The following is a 22,376-nucleotide window of genomic DNA, read 5'->3' as shown; positions in this document are numbered from 1 at the left end:
CCATATAATGGCCCATTTTTCAGAGTTATCTGGGTTTTCGCTTAGTCCCTTGCAACTCGGCAGTGCATGACTTCTATCTAGGTGTCTCAGGTTCGATTCCTGACTAGAACGTTAACAACTTTTCATATATTTACACACGTATAATGTGTCTTTCTCCAACATATATGAAGGTGTTTGTACTGGCTGGGATAGATTAAAACTAGTATGTCACTTGCCAGGTTGTGTTGAGATAAGCAAATATCCAAATGACTCTGAAATCTGTCATCGTATGGGTTCAGGTTGAAAAATAACCTCCCCAAACGAATTTACCTGGTTCTTCATAGAATTCAGATGGTTTAGCTTTTATCACGTCATGGCTTTCTGATAAAAGTGTTTGGTCCCTATCTACGAGTCTCAGGATTAATAACGGATAGAGTGTTAAAGTCTTTCCACATATTTACACATGTGCGATGTGTGTTTTTTCAAATGTATCTATCTATCTATGTCTATATGTATATACATATATATGTATATGTACAGGTAGATAGATAGACAGATAGATAGATAGATAGGTAGATAGATAGACAGACAGATAGACAAACATATAAATGCGCACACACACACACACACACACACACACACACACACACACACACACACACACACACACACACAGGCATATAGATAGATAGATGGATAGATAGATAGATAGATAGATACCAGGGACAGGATCCCACTGTTACCTGACGTGTCTCCGGGTGGCTGATAGGTGAAAGCCTTGGAGATATACAAGGTACCATTTTCCATGGTGCAGATCATGGGAAACCTTACAGATATATTGGGCTGCACCAAATATACTGGATAAGGAGGCACAAAAATAACATCTCACTAGAAACTGTCTCAGGGAGGTGAGATTACTAATCTGCCACTGTTAATGATATATTGAGCGTTCCTGTTGGATCATCGTCTACTAAAGATCCAACCGCACGGCCTCCTGTGCTTACGGGCAGTGTGCCACTGAAAGCGAGTAGGCACTGTCTTGGCAAATCAGAGACCAGGACATAAAACAAACTAATATCCACGAAGATCTACACGTGCAATGTCAGAAACCTTCCAGAAGATTACGAACTTGATACCTTAATCACTGAATTCGAGAACATTAGTTTGGATATTGTAGGTCTGCTTGAGATCCACAGAAAAGTAAAAAAATATCAGCTCCAAGACAGCAGCCACCTAGTCTGCTACAGAGGAAGGCAAAATGAAAGAGTTAGTCATGCTGGATTTCTAAGTAAGAGAAATCTTGTAGAGAACATTGTTTAATTCAGCACTGTATCTGACAGATTAGCATGGACTGTAATTAGACAAGGCAAAAGTTACACCAATAAAGTAATTTAAGTATATTCACCGGCTTCTCAAAGCACAGATGAAGAAATAGAAACATCTATGATGAAATCATCCAGATAATGGAAGAAGAAAAAACAGGATATACTACACTTATGGGAGACTTCAATGCAGAAGTTGACAAATCGAAAAAAAGGAGAAGCATGTATGGGAAAACTCAGAGTCAGGGTTGCCAGATCTTTTTTAGCAAAAGTAGCAGAAAGGGAGCTAAAAAGTAGCAGATCTGAACCTAAAGTAGCCCAAACTACATCCCGAGGATGCGTATATTTTAAATTAGTCTAACTACACAAACAGACATAAAAAGTAGAGAGAGAGAGAGAGTTAGTGTTTATTTAAAATGTAAAAAATATTGCTTCAACTTACGATTAATGTGTAGCTTTATGGTCATTGGTTGTTATTGGCTTCTCGTGTTTTCCATAGCATCAGTGGATAGTAGAACACTGTTGAATTTCCCAGTAGATTATAGCATCCCTTAATGTCTTACGCTACTGATATTTCTTTATGTTACTGAGCAAATAATCACAACATTTAATATTAACTGGACACACAGTTTAGATATTTAACAAAGAAAAAAACGCTTTTTAAACAGCGCGGGGAATGTGTTTGCCCCATTGATGGTGACATCTACCAGAATAATAGGCTTTTCAGAAGCATCCCATTCCTGGACCCGTGTGAGTCAAGTGTACAAACGGTGGACGTGTCCATCTGCTGTCCGTTCAACTGTTCACGAGACGAGGTACAGAATTAAGTTTCCAAAACACAATAATTTCTCATTAAAAAAAAAAAAAAAATGAGAGCAGCCCAAACAGTCAGCTAATAGCCCAAACAGAATTTAAAGTAGCCCAAAAAGCAGCAGGTAGCAGATTTAAAATTTAAGTAGCAGACATGAAAAGTAGCCCAATCTGCTACTTGTAGCCCAGTCTGGCAACCCTGCTCAGAGTGGGAAAAATGAATGACAGGTGAAATGGTGGTAACTACTGCTGAAATGTATAACATGAAAATAATGAACACATTCTTTCACAAAGAATGGGGAGAAAGTGGACCTGGAGGAGTCCAAATGGAGAAACAAAAAATGAAATTGACTTCATTATGATATTGCAGGGTAAACTGTAGTGTAATTCAGAAGTAATTTCAACAGCAGGAAGTCATTGTATGGGGAGCATTGGCTGCTAGGGAAGTCGGTATCCAAGACTTCAGATAAACACGTACTGCAACCACACACACTTCTTGGAGTTCCTTTTCCTCTTTCGGTGTCAGGTTGAATTGGCACCAAACATCAAGACCTTCAAAGAATAAATAAAGGCATTCATCGAGCATGGTGCATGGCCCCAGGTGCCATGAATTGCACTTCTTTTGTTGGAACGGAGCCAAGAAAGAAAATAACCAAAGGTTGTTAAAAAAAAAAAATCCCTATAGTCATCTCTTGGCTGGTTCTCTTCCAGAAGTCTAACTGAGTGAATTCAATAATGTCTTCAACTAGCCCAAATGTAATATTGTTCGCCTTTCCTGGTTCATATTTCTCTTGATCAACAAATGCCCAGTATTCTTTGAAATGCCTGAAGAGAGGAACCTCAGGACATGATGTGATACCCTGACAAACTTGATACACTGCACCAGTGACCAGTTCCATGATGTGATGTCTACATGCTAATAACTGCAACTCTATACCAAACTTTTGTTCCAAGAGGACTCAAGTGACAGCAATCTCACCATGTTTGAGCAAGCTGTATCAATGCATATAGCATGAACATTATTAGCTACGCCCTGGCCTGCTAGTGCCCTGTGGACGGCTGCTGTCTGGGCCTCACCAATTCCATTTGGCAGCTTTGCGACTGTTAGCAACTGAAAAAGTCCCTGTCAGGAACAATTACTGGGAGTCGATCAACCTGTTCTTTGCTAGTCAGGTCAGAAATAAGTTTGCCATCCCTGTGAACGAGCAAAGGTACATTGCTTAGGAACTCTGACTTTTAACTCTTTTACTTGTTGGCCCTGTGTCTCATTCTCTGCCTGCGAATCGAGTCACGACTGACAGCAGGATCGTCAATGCTGTGGCCTAAGCTCTTGGCTATTTCAGCAAAGCAAATGTTGCTTTCCTATCTGACATCTTCGTTCTGTCCAAAGTTGCTGCAAGTTGTGGAGTGATTACGCTCTTTCTGCGACGCTTTCTCTTTGCAAAGCCTGAAATGTGCAGCCTTCATCATCTGGGTCACAAGCTATTTCGTACTGACTGCTGCCTGCATCCACTTCACTAGAGCTAGCACCCGATGATTATATCAGTGTTAATGTTTCAGTTTCCCTTCCTTGGATATCTTCCATTCGACGACACTTTCCAAGATTCTGCCCTTTCCTGTCTTCTGAACTCTTTTGTTTTGCAGTTAATGTTCCATCATTACCAGCCACTGATCCTCTTTTTCCCTTTTCACGCTGAGCTGGCAAAAACTCCTCGTCCTCAACAAGTCATCATACTGACAGCATCAGCATGAGCAATGTCAAAGAGATCATCCAACTTGGAGACAAACTCAGCTTCTTTCGTTTGCTGTGTTACAGACTGCCGCCCCTTATTGTTCTTAACTAAACACCATTCTTCAGATGTCCGCTCTAGTTATGTTTGGCAGTTCTGCGGATCTCTTAGTGGGATTCTTGCCTTCTGCCAGAATTTTGTGATTTCTGCTATTGTAGCTGATGATGACTGTCGGATAGTTTCCTTCAATTCCAGATGGTGATGTATAAAGGAACCAAGCGTCATGCACTGTGAAGGGAATTTACTTCCTGTTCATTCAGTTACAGTGGATCCAAGCAGAGAAACTTGAGTTTGGGATCTAGTTGCAGCTGCCATAATCTACTCATGTGAATCATCCTGACAAATAACAGTAGAACTGAAGGTGAACAAACAAAAGATTGCGCAAATAAATACATGCAAATTGCAGAGGATGTCTTGTTTTAACAAAATTTGAAATCACAGTCTAAATTATGAAATGTAAGCACTTGTACGTAACTGTTTTTAGACAGTAAGATTTACCTGCAATTTCTTGCTGCTCAACTGAGCAGAAATGTGCGTTGGAACAATTTTGTATTTACTGCAAATAAACTTCAGTAGAACCAGTATAGCTCTTTTATGATATAATTTTTTTTTATTCTTCGAAACACAACTGAATTATAAAAGTACAGGACAAAAATGATGATGTCAACATATTGTCCAAGTGACTCTGCAGGATGAAAATTTATAACACTGGAAATTTTGATACAGAATTTATATTGAACTTTGCAGCATCATGTACATTTGTACTGTACCAGGCTTACATATTCAGCTAACATACAAGGCGATTCATGATACATTAGTATTACCCGGCCAATTGCAGTACACATAGCTACACTGATATGATTCACTATATTCGGGAATGCCCAATGTGGAACCATTATTAGATGCATTCAGAACATCACCACACTGATATGATTCACTATATTCGGGAATGCCCAATGTGGAACCATTATTAGATGCATTCAGAACATCACCACACTGATATGATTCACTATATTCGGGAATGCCCAATGTGGAACCATTATTAGATGCATTCAGAACATCAGTGTTGTTAAGCTACCTGTAAATGTTAATCAAATTCACTGATATTTTGCCTGATTTTTTTTTTTTCATGTATTGGAACAAAATTAAGGGGTAAGAACGTAAGATTTTAAAAAGTAAACAAAAATAAGGCCCCCCAAAATAAAATTTATAAATTTTTTGCCATAACTCCTTGCAAATTCATCATATCGACAGGAAACCAACACCTAAAGGTGCTACTTTCAAATCTGCCTCCTATAACATGCCTCATTACATCAGGGGGGTCAACCCCCAGTTAGTGGTAGGGGGGTCAGTGTCAGGTGGGTTGGACCTAAAATTTGAAGTGGGTAAAAAAACGTCAATTATCATTTGATTTACTCCAAATTTGATATGTGACATCTTTGACTAGATATCCTGTTGTGTTTATACATCAGCACTAAAATAATTGCCGGGACGGTTTGCTGTGCCCGACACCACTTCTTGTTCCATATATTACAACTCTTTGCTTTCGTCCGGTAAGCGAATAGTCGATCCACTGAAGCACATTACCACTGAAACCACGTGCCTTTAGCGTCTGAAAAGTCTCTTGTTTCGAAGTTTGTCAAAACCCTTTTAAAAATCGAGATAGACAAAACCAACGGATTTAGTCTCATTGTACATGTTCAATATTTCTTTAAAAAATCCGATGGATCCGTGAGGCACGAGCGCTTGTTCTGAAAACCATGTTGCGAATCTTTGATGAGCTTACTAATTTTGTTTCTGTGTGTTTCACAATTTGTCTCTCATAACAGTTCTAGCGTTTATACAGTAGACACTGATTTTAAACTAGCTTGGTGATAGTATTCTGGGTGATGCCTTTTTAAATATCGGCTTAAATATGCAAGCTTCTCCTCATGTGGCACCTATTCTAGTGAAAGACTTTGATATTTCTCTCTGCATTTACTCTACTATGTAATTTATTCACCTTGAGTATACTGACTTCAAGTCGTACGTCGCTTTCTTGCACTGCAATATCATTGATAATATTACCCTCTGTAGGAACTGCAGGACCCCTACTTGCATTTGCTACTTGAAATTCTGATGCAAGGAAAGTATTTAGAAGTCCCACTACCTTAGTTCCATCATCAATATGTTCTTCCATTACCTGTGATTAAGGGTCTGATTGTGTGAGTTACTACCTTTTTGTTTCTGACAGAGCTGAAAAGTTCTTTGGGATGTGATTTACTGAAATTAGCAATATGAGCCTCAAAGTTTTTCATACTTTCCTTAATCTTTTGGCTTTCTGTCCAAGAGCATCATATATGTTTTTATCACCTGGATTCCTGTGGTGCTATAATGTTTGTGTGCAATTTTTTTTTTCTAACAGGCATTGTTTAATGTTGGAACTTCACCATTAGGGTTTCGAATGTGGTAGATCTGCCACTGGAATACGCAAGTCGACTGGTCTGTTGACAGTTCCTGTTAATAATTGCCATTATTTATTATTATAAAAAATTTTGATGACCGTGTGGAAAATATTTTCCACAGACGAAATATCCTGACACGAATTGGTTATATTTGGATTCATTGTTTCAGTGAAGCAGTTGGATCATATTAATATGTGTGGGATTCGGTATAGCTTGTATATATTAGTTTATTATTGTAAATATCGGATACTATAACTATACTTTGTTTAGTTAGTAGAAACAATCATTTATATTGTATACTTTGTAAAGGAAACTAAGAAACAAGCATGAAAATAATCAGTTAGTGGAAACAACTATCCAGTTACAGTTTGTGGGAACAAACTTGATATTCAACTGCCATTTTGCACTTCATTAGACCTAGCTCTGAGAAGTCAGTAGCAGTATAAACCCCGTGGTGTAAAGACATATTCCTGTTCCTCTTAGAATAACTACGTGATTGAGTATTGATTGTTCCAGAAAGGTTTTGGTGAAAACCATAAACATTATAATATAAAAGGGCAATACAAATTTATACGGTAATAATAAAAATACTGTAGTCATTACATCAAATGACGTATCATAAAATCATTATCGTGCTGACTCGGACAAGATTGATTATATTGTATTATGCCCACTATAATAAGTTTGCTGCTTAATTATGAATCGTTGAGTACCACTGGCCAGAAGATATGAAAAATTTTTTATTTAGTGTGTACGTTACGCTGCTTACCATCCAAAAAATCCAACATAAGTTTTAATTATTTAACTTATTCATCCACGTGTAAATAATGACTAATTAATGGCTTTCATAATAAAGCAATACTAATTATAGAAGAAGGTCACTTATTTAATAATATATTTAATACGAGTATATCTATTTTTAGAGTGATGTCACATTTTCCTGGAGGAGGTAATGCATCTGGTACCGTACTAGCGAGTATAAAATTAATAAAATAGCCCTAATTAATTACGTTGTGTGGAAGGAAGGTCAGGAAGGACGACTTAGGGCAGTCGTGACTGCAATACCATGACAGATGGGATGCCAGTCACTGGCAGCTGCAAATGCTTTTAATTTATTAAAATTAGCTCGCTTATAGGTGGATACACTCTCATACCTGGCCTTGACACTGTCTTCATTGAATTTAAGGTTAAATGTAACTATGCGATGATCTTATACTAAAATCTTGTACAATAACACTACTCGCTAACTTTTCTAATGTGGCTAAAATACGCCCTAAGATGTTCATTCTGTGTTAGATAGTTTACGAACTGATGCAAGGAACTTCCTTAAATACGTATATGTCTTACTCTGTGTGAAAGGATAGGGCTTCTCCTCATTTCGGAAGTGGTAAATTAAAATAACCAAATATTATTGTGTTGCATCTGCAGTCAAACAGCAGTGATGATGAAAAATGTTAGATGCGTAAGTAAAATCGATTAAAATACTGGTTAGATCATAGTTCAAGTTAGGTTGGGTTAGGTAAGGAGGTTAGATTAGGTTAAAGTTTATATTTTTATTTTTTCAATGTTTTTCAGTGTGATTCACTTGAAACTGATATTTGTGTCATGGTGGATGGTTTTAATAATAATGCAGTACAGAATATTGTTCAACACTTCGGTATAAAACTGTTATATACCACTGTGAGCCTGTGTGCTAAACAATGTTTCAGTTACAACTGAAGCATAATTACCAGTACTACTATTTAAAATTTTATATTTTATTTAGAAATGAATGTTGCTCCACAGAAAGCAAAACTGTCAATACATGCCCCAATTAAATATACATTTTTCACTTAGTACAAAAATGCTTTAATTACGAATAATAGGATAAATAATGTATCAACAGCTCCCTATATTTATCTTTTACCACGTATGTAGCTACTAAGATATTTTTAAATATAAAATGTAAAATCATTAAAACTATATTGTATTTTAGTTTTATGTTGTGGTACTCATCAGCATGAAATAAATGACCTTATTATAAATTTGTGCCAATGCTATGTTTCAGTTGTAAATGTTAACTTCAAGAGTAATTTTGACAGTTGGCATATACATATTATGAGTTTTATGTAAAACATTTTAAAACATTCAGTATATAGGCTGTGTGTGGTCTATAATTACTGAAATTTCCAAAATAAGTATATTGTTTGGTAAATTTCCAGATTTACACCCAACTCACCTTGAAGCTTAAAATTTTCGTTTTCTTAATGTTTAATAGTGTGATTAATTTGAATCAGATATTCATTTCTCTTGGAAATTATTATTTTTTTTTTCCTAAACCAAGCAAACCCAACCAACCTACTTAGGACCTAATTTTAAGATTAAGAAGAGTAGGCCAATTGGCCCATGCTAGACAGCTCCCACAAGAGTGTGACTAATTTACCCTGCCTACAATAGCCCATGCAGGCCCATGCTGGGCAACTCTCACAGGAATGAGACTACAAGAATGACAAATTTTGTATGCAACCCATACCTGTTATACGCTTATCTAGCCTATGCTTGAAACTTTCTAAACAGTGGGGCAGCAACTAGGGTACATCACTGGGAAACCTATTCCATTCATCAGCTGCTCGAGTCCCAGTCACTGTACAGTATACAATCCCTGCCCCCTTGGCCCCACGTCAATAATTTACGGATTACCAAGTCGGTTTAGAAGTACCATATGTCAATTCCAGCTATCTGCAATGCACATACAGTATACAACATGACATATCTGTTTACCTTAAACTCTTAAAGGATGCCTCGGTGAACTTGGGTGGAGTGTTTACCAAATAATGATAGAGATCGCCATATCTGAGATGTGGTTTCAGTCCCCAATCCTTGAAAATGGTGAATTTCTCCCAAGATATGTACAGATCTTGGTGGCATTGATTCAGATTTCTGCATATATCTGACAGTTTCACCTCTGACAGCCCTGTCTGGACAGCCATTACTGCGAGGAGTTTTGCCGTCCAATATAGAGTCGTAAACAAAACCACGTGATTTCAGTGACGTCACTGGAAAAGGTCTATTGGAAGGTTCTCAATGATTCTCTTATTTTCTCCGTTACATTTCAGAGTTGCCAGTTAGCCTGCTGTAGTGAGTGGAGGTATTTTGTAAGTTGCACATTAATTTTTGTGCTCTTTTCCTCCAATTGTTTTATTTATGTGCTTGTTTGTTAAATTATGTAATTTTATCTCAGTTTGTATGCCAAATAATTGAGTGTTATGCAGTGTAAGAAAACTCTGGACATTTTGGATGTCTCCGAGTTGGTAACTGTTGCTTCTCCGAGAATGTACTAAGTCATTCTATTGTATGGGAAGCTTATATAAGGATGGGGAAGGGACCAGAAGAGTTTTCGTTCAGTTTGAGTTTATTTCAGTGTCAGTGCAGTTAGTGAAGATTAAATAGCTTCGGTACTTGTGATAACAGCGAAGTGCAGTTGGCAAGCATAAGTGTAACTATTTGGTGAACAAAAACAGTGAACTTAACAAACCAGTGTTTATGAACAACACATTAGCTGTTCTCGTTGCTGTACACCAAAAGGCTGGCCGTAGGAAGAACAACTCACTGGGCACCGTCCTTAATAATTATAGTGAACTACTGCTGTTGGAGCCTGTGGCAGTGTGGGACGGGGATGTAACAATATCTATATTGGCTGGTGTGTTTCCTTCCCGTGATGACTTTTTTTTTCACCAGTGAAAAAATGTACTGTGTGACGAAGCAAATGACCGAGACGGGCGGAACCAATGGCGTTCAAGTGTGATCGGTCGTTCGAGAATAATGTTCCCTGTTCGTAAAAGTGGTTCATTGTGTCAATGAACTCCACGCCTTCCTGCAAGCGAAGTGATTTATCTCTGTTATTTATACTGAAAGCTTTACTGAAAAAACCATTCCCATCATCCATCCTTGGAAGAATGCCTGAAATAAAAATGCTGTTAGATTTTTCCTTGTAGCGCTGGATCATCTTCCTCTACTTCTCCATCAGTTCCTCTGGTAGGGTTCGTAAGAGATCACTGGCGCCCGTATCAATAACAAGGTGACCAGAGTCCCGCTTTTTGGACGTCCGTCCAGCTTTTTAAATTGTGACTAGAATGTCCCGCTTTTTGAGCAAATTATCTTAATTGTCCCGCTTTTAGAAATTTACTGTTGAATTAGATATAACATGACCTTGTTTTATGAAATTAGGATGAAACAGAAAAATTATGCATAATCCTAACCAAATGAAATACCGAATTATCAATATAAAATCTGTAATGCTCACTAGCTGGTAACTTTGGTCGACCCATTCACTGTACCGTACGGTATGTTCGGAGTTCGTAGGAGACATTAGTGTTTGATTAGCAGCCTCAGTTTGAGGTGTAGCGCAGCAGCGGTCGCTGTCACATTAGTCAATATCTATCTGTCTATATATCTATCTATCTATATATCTATGTCTATCTATATCTATCTATCTGTCTGTCTATCTACAGTATTTATCTATCTATCTATATCTATCTATATTTATCTATCTATATAGACACACACACACACACACACACACACACACACGCACACGCACACGCACACGCGCGCGCGCGCGAGCGCGTCCCGCTTTTAGCTTCAATAAATCTGGTCACCTTAATCAATAATGACAAAGCTATCCTTCGCTCCTTTCTCAAAAAATGTCATCTATAGTCTCTCTTTAGAGAGAGAGAGAGAGAGAGAGAGAGAGAGAGAGAGAGAGAGAGAGAGAGAGAGAGAGAGAGAGAGAGAGAGAGAGAGAGAGAGAGAGAGAGAGAGAGAGAGAGAGAGAGAGAGAGAGAGAGAGAGAGAGAGAGAGAGAGAGAGAGAGAGAGAGAGAGAGAGAGAAATGAATTCTCCGAGCTAGACCCTGATCGATCATATAGCCTCACTAGGTGACGGGAGATAGCTACCTCTCCCAGCAGGGCAGAGAGAGAGAGAGAGAGAGAGACTAGGCAATGGCTTGGCAGCCCTTTTCCTGGGGCCAAGAAATCCTACTATTTATGACTCACCTGCATTTGTTAATATTTCGGCGCTAATACCCACCGTCTATATTGCATACATGCTAGGGTTGCCATATTCAGTATTGGCGTATTGGTATTGGAAGGGCTATTTTTATGACATTAGTGGAGCTTCTGGTAGGCCAGTAAAGTAAGTTTTAAATTTATATCAAACTGTTCTTTGAACCAACCTGATCGAACTCGTGTCATTTTGTAAAGTAGACAATCGGCCACCACCTCAATATTCAAGTTCTTAATAAACTGATTCTTCAAAACAGCCCAAAGGAAAACTTTGGGCATGGCATTTACTGATTATAAGGATGCATTTTGTTCAGTTGAAAACCATTTCAGTGCTCATATTAAATGTCGACTGGATAAATATCGAACTTCTAATTCCCAGTTTAAAACGTTCACGATGAAGAGCAAAATGTTTATTTATTCCCAGTCCAGGTCACAGGGGATACAAAGCCTGTGCCTTATTGCTATAGTGGTTACGTTAATTTTGAAAGTTAACATTAAGATTAAGACAATGTTTATTTACGTTTCATCCATCATGTACTAGGATATTTCCATGGCAACCGTGGTTCTTCACATTACTTCCTCCCGGATTCGTACAGAAAGAATTGGTTGACATGGGCGTTTTTCTGCTTTGTTATTCTTGTCTTAGATTCCTGGAAATAGACGGTTTTGAAAGTGTAACTGCTTGTTACACCTGAGTAAGTAAATAAAACCATTTGAAATAAGCACACCAATAAACGATACTGAACTGAATACCTCACGATCGGCAAACGAAACCTCTGATCTAGTACCTGCCATATTCGACGGGGTTCTGGTGGAGATGCAGCAGGAGCCGGGCCAGGTCCTTTGGGTGATAGTGACGAGCATTGATATAGGAGTGAGGAGGCAGGTACATATCGTAGTCAGAACCTGTAGATAAGGGAGGAAGATACTCTTGGATCAGAATCAAACGTGAATGCATTCTTCCCTCAGCGCGCGCGCGTGCGCACACACACACACACACACACACACACACACACACACACACACACACACACACACACACACACACACACACACACACGTCTGACTTGGCTCGTATCTCTGACTGGGGTAAAAATAATCTGGTTGTTTTTAATGCATCTAAGACTCAGTTCTTACACCTATCAACCCGACAAAATCTTCCACAGGTATACCCACTAATGTTTAATAATATTCAGCTTAATCCTGCATCATCCTTGAACATGCTTGGGGTTTCATTTACTCGGGACTTATCTTGGAGAGATCATATTACATCTCTTGTAAAATCTGCTTCCAAGAGATTAGGTGTGCTAAGCCGACTCCGTTCTTTCTTTTCCCCTGCACAATTGTTGACTCTATATACGGGTTTTATCCGCCCCTGTGTGGAGTACAACTCTCATGTGTGGGGAGGCTCCCCACATACAGCTCTTCTCAATAGGGTGGAGTCAAAGGCTTTTCGTCTCATTCTCTCCTCCTCTTACTGACTCCCTTCAACCCCTGTCTCTTCGCCGCACTGTTGCATCTTTATCTCTTTTCTATCGCTACTTTAATGGTCACTGCTCCTCTGAACTGTCTGCATGCATTCCTCCACCTCTACGACGGGCGCGTAGCACCCGTCTAGCAGCAAACTCTCATCCCTTTTCTGTCCAACTCTCTAATGCAAGAGTTAACCATTACTCCCAGTCCTTCATTTATGCAACAGGTCAACTCTGGAACTGTCTCCCTCTGTATTTCCTGCTGCCTATGATCTCCAGTCTTTCAAACGCAGTGTGTCCAGGCATCCCGATATGACTGGATCTTGAATTTGGCTCTCTATTATATTTTGTTTTTCTCTTGGAGGGAACTGTTATTGCGGACTCACGGCCTTTGGTTCCTTCTTCCTCGCATAAACACACACACACACACACACACACACACACACACACACACACACACACACACACACACACACACACACACACACACACACACACACACACACAAAACACTAACCTCCCCACACAACAGGCACCAGATTGAAAACGAGAGGGTTGTAAAGTTTTTCAGTGACGTAGTCGTCACAGATGCTGTTCTCCATTGACAGATAGAACGAGTAGTTAGTGCTCAATACATTCCTCCAGCATGGCTCATTTAAGGACCCCTTAGGTGGGCACATCTGTGTTCCACATCTCCCATACCTGTAGGAGAACAAAAAGTTTAGAGAACAAGAATAATTAAAAATGACAAGTCTTCAACCCACCTACACTTCGAGTACTGGATTTCTAATATCAAAGCATAGCAGGAAGAAGTCATCAGCATTCACATATCCATCTGAAGTAAAAATGTTGCAGATATACAAATTGGGGCATGAAGTTCGTCAAGGAAGACCTAGATATAAATGTATGAGGGGGGTGGGACCACCATGATTTTCTTGCCAAGAGTTTTTGAGATATGAGGAAAAACACACAATCAGACATTATTTTTTCCCCAAAGCTGGGCAGGAAAAAAGATCCTTATCGAGTAAAAAAAAATATGTGAGCAGTGCAGGACGTAAAGGAAACTGGGTAGAAACTGGACCGAACGGACTACTCCTCCCGTGGTTACGAGAGTGGGACGACTATAGCAAAGCAAGTCTATTGTGTAACACAAGAGCCAGTGGTGTCCTTCCCCAAATGACGAATCACGGCATATAGAATGCCATGGTGTCCTGGAGTTGTTTCCTGCGTTCTGAAACTAGCATAAGCCACCTTTACTGAGTTTGAAAATCAAGTCCCAGTTTTACCTGATTCACGCGATCATCCAAATTCAGTGCTGAAGGATCCCTGCTGTATGCATAAAAAAAAAAAAAAATCTGTAAAAGCAGTTGCAAGTTCTCGAGACCTTGATGCAGTGGCTTAGCCCGACTGCTTCTCAACAATGGTGGGTTTGATGATGAATCCCTCCCTTTTATCATGTATCCACTTCTAAACCATAGACACAGAATTGTCCAAATGCCACGCTGTGCATTGTTGATCCTCGTCTGATATATGGGTGTGACGGAAAAAGTGGTTAAAAACTCACTTCTGGAAGCCCTCCAGGCCACTGGACTCCAAGTCGTTCCACCAGAGAACATGCCTAAGAGAAAAAGATTTAGTTGTCCTGAGAACTTACCTCATACCTGCATGATAATTGGTAGATGTAAAACACAAGCTTCATGAACACTAAGAAAACCGTTCGCCTTTAAGTGTATTGTGTCAAATTCTTGAAAAAGATTTAAAGTCGCCTTGTCCAGACAATAATGTGGAAACCGTGGTGGAGATGGACTCCCAGCTGTGTGTTGTAAAATATGGAAGTAGTCACCACCATGGAGGTCCTATCAGAATGTATAAAATCATGACGATGCGAGAGAGCTGAAGCAAAGGTGACTCTACGGTAAATAAATATTTAAGCTACACTGTCCATTGCCTCTGTTAAAGAACTCTTTTCATGGTTATGATCTGAAGGAACCTCATCCTCAAATATATGCTGATTACACTGAGTTGATGAACTGGGTGAGCTCAATGAAAGTCTGCACAAGAGGTGGGATTCGGGGAATCCATCCCATCTTAAGAATCCAATCGCAAGTGGCACACACCTGAGGGAAAACTAGCAAATTTGTTTGACAAGACTGGGTTTCATGTTCAAATCTTAACCATCGAAAAATCTGTAACGAGCTGATATCGTTTTATGATAATCTCCTGCGTAAAAGTAAAGTAAAACAATAAAAATATTGGATTTACTGAATGAAAACTGTTGGCTTTAGTTCGCCACACGAGACCAATAATGCCAGTAGCTGACAGAATCACTTGTTTAGTTTTCAATCAATCAAGCAATCATTTCCTGTGGCACCCTCGGGGATGCATAGGGCCTCGATGAACTCACACCACCACATCCTATCTTGTGCTAACTCCTCAAGATCTCCCCAACACTCATCTCCAGCTTCCCGTCTCATTGTCCTCACCCACGTCTCTTTTGGCCTTCCTCTACCTCTCCTACCAAGTGCCACCCACCCTGGTGTACCTCGTACTATTCCTTGTCTCCTATACACATGTCCTAGCCACTTCCATCGTGAGAATCTAACATATTCATCGATCGGCTGCACTCCCGTTATTTCTCTAATTCTACTATTTGGTATCCTTTCCCACCACTTAACTCCTAATATTCTTCTAAGTGCTTTATTTTCAAACACCAAGAATTTATTTTCCATAGTCACTGTGCTGTACCAAGACTCGTGTCCATAAATTAAGATACTCCTAACCATTATCTTATAAAGTTTGATTTTTGTATGCACACAGAAATTGTTATTATTCCAAATATTTTTAAGCATTCCCATTGCCTGATTAGCCTTCTTTAACCTTTCCTCGAATTCAAAGTTCAAAGAACCATCCTTGGCTAAATAAGTACCTAAATATTTAAACCTATCGACTTGCTTTACAACCATACCTCCAATTACACATTCCTGCGCATTTTCCATATTCATATTGATTATTTCAGTTTTTCCACAATTAATAACCAAACCCACCTTACGACCTTCACTCACCAAACAGTCCAACACCCTCTGCATCTCTTCTGGCCCATCACAAATCAAAACTATATCATCTGCATAATCTAAATCCAAAAGTTTCCTGTTCTCTCCCCAAAGTATACCTGCACCGGTTTCAGTTCCAACGCGTTTCATAATGTAATCAATGACCAATATAAATAGTAAAGGCGATAGAACACCACCTTGAATTACTCCGGACTTGACTTCAAACGAATCACTCAGACAACCATCAACCATCACTTTACAAAATGTGTCCTCATGCATGTTCATAATGACCCTCACAAACTCCTCTGGTATTCCATAATGTCTCATGATCTTCCCCATAGTCTCTCTCGAAACACTATCAAAAGCCTTTTCAAAATCAACAAAACAAAGACTTAACGGTACTCTCATTTCATTAACTTGCTGCATCAAATGCCTGACTATAAAGATCTGATCATTGCAGCCACGTCCCTTTCTAAAACCAGCCTGTTCATCCCTCAGAATACCCTCAACCACCGGCTCCAACCTATTTAACAACACTCTACTGAAAACTTTCAAAGCTATCGGTGACAAAGAGATTCCCCTCCAATTACCACATTCACTAAGGTTTCCCTTCTTCGGAACTTTAACAATTACACCATTCTTCCAAACTGATGGTAGTAACCCCGTCACCCATATCTTATTGAATAGCTTGGTCAAGATCATTATTAATCTATCCCCCTCCACTTTAAACATTTCCGGAAATATACCATCCTCCCCTGGTGCCTTATTATTCTTTAACTGTTTTACTGCTTTCTCCACTTCTGCAAGCCTCAACTCTCCTGTTTCTATATTTAAATCTTCCTGAGCAGACGGTATATCCTCTTCTGGTGGTATTGGTCTATTAAGAACTGTCTCAAAATGCTCTTTCCATCTGTTTTTAATATCTCCATCTTTGGTCAATAAATTTCCTTCCCTGTCTCTAACTGGTATTTCCTTGCGTTTACCTGCATTACCACTCAGTTCTCTAATCGATTCATATGCTATTCTTTGACTCTGTCCATCATTTTTGTTTATTAAGATTTCAGTCTCTGCAACCTTTTCATCCACATATCTTCTTTTATCTCTCCTAGCTAACCTTCTTACTTCTGAATTCAAACTCCAGTACGCAGCTCTTGCTAATTCAATCTCTCGTTCATCAACGCATTGCATCTCACTCCTCAGTTTAGCCTCACCTCTCTTTTTTATCATATCCCACGTTTCCTCTGATATCCATTTCTTTCTCCTGAATCTATGTCTCCTTCCAATCGTACATTCAGCAGTCTCATGCAAAACTTTGTTCACATCCTCCCACATCTCATCTACACTTCTCTCCCCCTCTTCCAACGTTTCCAACACCAAAAACCTATTTCTGCATTCTAATCTGAATTCCTCCTTTTCTTCTCCTTCCCTTCTAAGCTTAACAATATCGTATCTACCAACACCAGATTTTTCCTTCTTCTGATTTTTAAGTTTAAACCTTATTTTTGCAATGCTGAGTTGATGGTCACTACCAATATCCGCTCCCCGTTTAACATGAACATCTAGCAGAGAACTTCTATGCCTCCTACTGATAGCGATGTGATCAATCTGATTTTTATATTTTCCACACGGCGACACCCAAGTTGTCTTGTGTTTATTGCAATGCTGAAAGAGTGTGCCCCCGATGACTAAGTCATTTGCTAGACAGAAGCTTCCAAACCTCACTCCGTTTTCACTCATCCTACTACCAACTCCCATCTTACCCATACATGCCTCAAATCCCTCATTTGAACAGCCCATTACTGCATTAAAGTCTCCAACGCAGATCAAAACATCAAGTCTAGGTACCCTTCCTACTCCTTCTTGCAACTTTTCATAAAATGTGTCTTTCCTTTCATCGAGTGCATCATTTGTAGGTGCATAACACACAAACAGACTGATGTTGCCATGATTTGATTTAAACCGTGCGTATAACAATCGCTCATCTATAGGATCCCACTCACATAAAGCCTTATTTGCCTTACAACCCAGCAACAATCCTACTCCCTGGTAATGCATTCCGTCCTGTCGACCAGATATCAATAAACGTATACCATCCTCCAAATCCAACTTATCGACTCCAGTTAATCTAGTTTCTGTCAGAGCACAAATATCAAGTCCGTAATTTTGAAAAACCTTCACTAACTCATCGATTTTACCGTCATGATTTAGCGTTCTCACATTCCAGTTACCAATTTTAATTGTATTTTTTGCATTGACAAAGGAATTAGATTGTAATTGAGGCAACCGTGAGATTCTTAGCACCCCCTGCCCATTTAAGGGCTGCACGGGACTGGGGGCCATTATTGTTCTTTCAGAGTCCATCAAGGTTTCTTTGGCTAACTTCCTGAACATCTCGCCATTGTGTTGCAGTCGCAGTAGGCAGCTAACTTGCCTGATTGCCCACACCCGAAAGACCCAGCTATGCTGTAGCCAGTCACGTGCCAGCATGCTTCCCAGCCATTTCACTCTTAAGGAGTTCCTCTGCCTGAGAAAGCAACCACCCCCCTGCTCCCGAGGGCTTTTGATCTGTGTAGGTAGGTTTAGTTTTACTGGGAAGAAACGATACGGTTCTTTTATTCAGTAAACGGACATCGTCAGTAAGTTTCGTTCAGACCTGGGGACCACCTAGAGGGAGACTTATGGATAAAAACTGTTGTGACGAAGAGAGCATCCCTCCCCTCTTTCACTCACTTCTTTCTGTTCTCAACAGTGTCACTCCTAGTCGAATTGTCAGGCAAGATGGAAGTGCACATTTTTCGTCTTCAATTACTCCCGGTATCAGACGTCCAGGATAGGATAAAACGGACCCCTGGAAGTCACAGGGACCGTATTTTTTCCCTAAGTGCCCCAGTTCGCTTGGTGTGTGTGTGTGTGTGTGTGTGTGTGTGTGTGTGTGTGTGTGTGTCTGTAGGTCAGCCATTACAGGAAAAGGGATTTGATGGAACTTAGGAGGATGGTTGGAATTGGGTCCCCGACAGACTGGTTTCAATTTCATGTCAACTGAAATTCTCTGAAAATGTGTTTGGGCTGCAAACAACTGTCCACATTGGTGTCACATATCATGTAGGCGGAAAAATAAGTCGAGGCATTTTTGTGGAGTTTCATACATCAGAGAGAGAGAGAGAGAGAGAGAGAGAGAGACCACATCTACAGTCCGATACCCGTTATTTTACTGATGCTTTCAGCAGACATGATTGCACTGGTGGTGATGGTGAAGGTAGTAACTGTGATGATGGTGGTGGTGTTATCTGTGGTGCTGGTGGTGATAATGGTATCTGTGGTGATGGTGGTTGTAATGGTATCTGTGGTGGTGATGGTTGTGGTGGTGGTGGCAATATCTGTGGTGGTGCTGGTGGTAGCCGTGTTGATGGTGGTGGTGAAGATAGCTGGTGATGATGGTGGTGGTAGCTGTGGTGGTGATGGTTTTGGTGGTAGTGTGATGATGGTGATGGTAGTAGCTGCAGTAGATGGTGGTGGCGGTGGTAGGTGCAGTGATGGTGGCAAATGTGGTAGCTGTTCAGAAATGGCTGCCATTTGGGCAAGAGCACTGTAGCCCAGCAGGGCCGCAAAGTACGTAATGTAAAGTGAAGCGAAATTCAGAAACGGCTCTCATTTAGGCAAGTGATGAGCGACCCGGTAGCGCCAAGAGGCTATTGGATAACGTATTACAGTCCTAGCAGTGTGTCTTTCTGCTTGCCTAGTGCAGCCAACATTGGAAAAAGGAGTGTGATGAAACTTCACAGGACGGTTGCAAATGAGTCACAGGTGGGCCCATTTCAATTTCGTCAAGCAAAATATTTTAAAGGTATGTTTCGGTCCCTGGTATTTCTCCAAAAAGGGCTTATATTATGCAGAACCTGTCGAGCGAGATTGTCTGGCGTCAAAGTAGCTATTAGATGGTTTCGAGTAGAGGGAGGAAAGGTTGAAAAATGGCCACCATTTGAACAGTCAAGTGGGCTCATGTTATATTGCTTTTACACACACACACACATACACACACACACAAATATATATATATATATATATATACATATATATATATATATATATATATATATATATATATATATATATGCGCACACACACACACACACACACACACGCATATGTACGATAAATATGGTTTAAGACACGGGACAGTACGAGCTTGACTCATTCCTGTAAAGATACAATTAGGTAAGAACACACACACACACACACACACACACACACACACACACACACACACGCACGCACGCACGCACGCACGCACGCACACACACACACACAGACACACACACACACACACACACACACACACACACACACACACGCACACATACACACACACACGCACACACACACACACACACACACACACACACACACACACACACACACACGCACACATACACACACACACGCGCACACACACACACACACACACACACACACACACACACACACACACACACACACACACACACACACACACACACACCGCGCGCGCGCGCGCAGTCGCGGCCAAGAAGGTGAACACTCTAATCCTATTTCTTCTGGTTCAGTCTTTCTTTCTGTTCAGGAAACACAATGTACTGTACCTTTTCTGCTTTTAAAGAGGGTTTATAAGAGGTCTATGGACTTTCTATTTCAGCTTTCGCAGACAAACGCACAGTACTTGTACGCACTTATTTACTATTACCGTTGACCTAAAATGACCTCGGAGGTCGACTTCACATAGCCTATATCCGAACTGGAGGTCATGTGAGTCTCCATGCCAAAAATTGGGCTGCTGGACCAAGCCGTTCGAGTTTGTATTATCGGTGACCTCAAATGACCTCTAACCAGTGGCCTTAAATGACCTCGGAGGTCAACCTAACATAGCCTACGTCAGAACTGGGGTCATGTGAGTCTACATGCCAAAAATTGGGCTGCTGGGTCCAGTTTTTGAGCGTGCATTACCGGTGACCTCAAATGACCTCGGAAGTCAACCTCACATAGCCTATATCCGAACTGAAGGTCATGGAAGTCTCCATGCCAAATAATGGGCTGGAAGGGTACCCGGCATTGTCCGGGTCAAAAGGCGAACACTTCCGGTGACCTCAAATGACCCAGATCTGAATTTTAACCAACCTAAAACCATCCTTGCTTCACCCTGACTCAGTATATATATGTCTGGGGGTCTCTGGCCCTTGGTTTGGGCGTGATTGAAGGACAAACAAACAAACAATGCGACTTATATATATATATATATATATATATATATATATATATATATATATATATAGCCCGACGTCCTAATCCCGCAAAGGGTGGCCGCAGACAAAACGCCTCCAAGTCGCTCTGTCACCCACCATTTGACTACCCTCCCCCCAACTCACTCCCCCCCTCCCTCATATATCTCTCAACTCCATTCCCCCACCTCATCCTCGGTCTACCCCTCCCTCTCCCTGCATCCACCTCACCTACATACACCCTCTTAGTCAGTCTTTCATTCTCCATTCTCTCCACATGTCCAAACCACCTCAAGGCATTTCTCCTAATCTTCTCAACCACATCCACATCCACCCCACAACGTTCCTTCACTTCTTCATTCGTCAACCTGTCCCTCCATGTCACTCCACATGCTCCTCTCCAGTAACTCATTTCCACTGCTCTCACTCTTGACTTGTTCCCCTCTTGCAAGGTCCGCGCCTCGCTTCCATACTTCACGGTAGGGATCACAATACTATCATGCAGTGACTTCTTAACTTCCATACTCACCTCCCTATTTCTCATCACTGCTTTCAGTGAAGCAACAACCTTCCTTCCCTGCTGTACCCTTTCACGCACTTCATCCCCCAAAGTTCCATCCTTACTCATCACACTACCCAAGAACTTGAATGCATTCACATTCTCCATATCATCACTATCCAACCTCACTGTACAATCTGTGACTTCATTCCTCTCAAACACCATAATTTTACTCTTGTTTACATTAACTTTCAGATTCCTCTTCCTACACACTGTCCAAAATTCATTCACCAAACCTTGCAACTCCCATTCATCTTCACTCAACAATACTATATCATCAGCAAACAGCAACACCTAAATCTTCCAAATCTCACCCTCATTCATTAGACCCATCCCCACATCCACTACCCTACCTAGCACCTCCTTTACAACCCTATTCATGTATATATTAAACAGCCATGGAGACATCACACAACCCTGTTTCAGTCCCACACTGAGATCAAAGAACTTACTCAGCTCACCGTCAACTCGAACCGTAGCCCTAGCTCCTTCGTACATGCTTTTCACAGCACCCAACAATTTTCCCTCCACTCCATATATTCTTAATACCTATATATATATATATATATATATATATATATATATATATATATATATATATATATATATATATATATATATATATATATATGATTTACATCCACTGCCCTACCTTG

General features: G+C 40.4%; 1 protein-coding gene across 1 annotated transcript in view; it reads right to left on the bottom strand.

Moving 5' to 3' along the window:
• The window catches only part of LOC145405311 (alpha-(1,3)-fucosyltransferase C-like), a 114,554-nt gene that overhangs the window by 53,560 nt on the left and 38,618 nt on the right, over positions 1-22,376 (bottom strand). The window contains exons 4-5 of the mRNA XM_080276732.1: positions 13,377-13,561; positions 12,176-12,293 (exon numbers count right to left, since the gene is read on the bottom strand). Coding sequence (XP_080132858.1) covers positions 12,176-12,293; positions 13,377-13,561 — 303 coding nt within the window. The remainder of the gene's footprint in view (positions 1-12,175; positions 12,294-13,376; positions 13,562-22,376) is intronic.

Source organism: Coenobita brevimanus, chromosome 66, assembly GCF_032717465.1.
Source record: "Coenobita brevimanus isolate Jiangsu-jjx chromosome 66, ASM3271746v2, whole genome shotgun sequence".
In the NCBI taxonomy this organism is placed as follows: Eukaryota; Metazoa; Arthropoda; class Malacostraca; order Decapoda; family Coenobitidae; genus Coenobita; species Coenobita brevimanus.
This window is presented reverse-complemented; position numbering and strand designations above follow the sequence as displayed.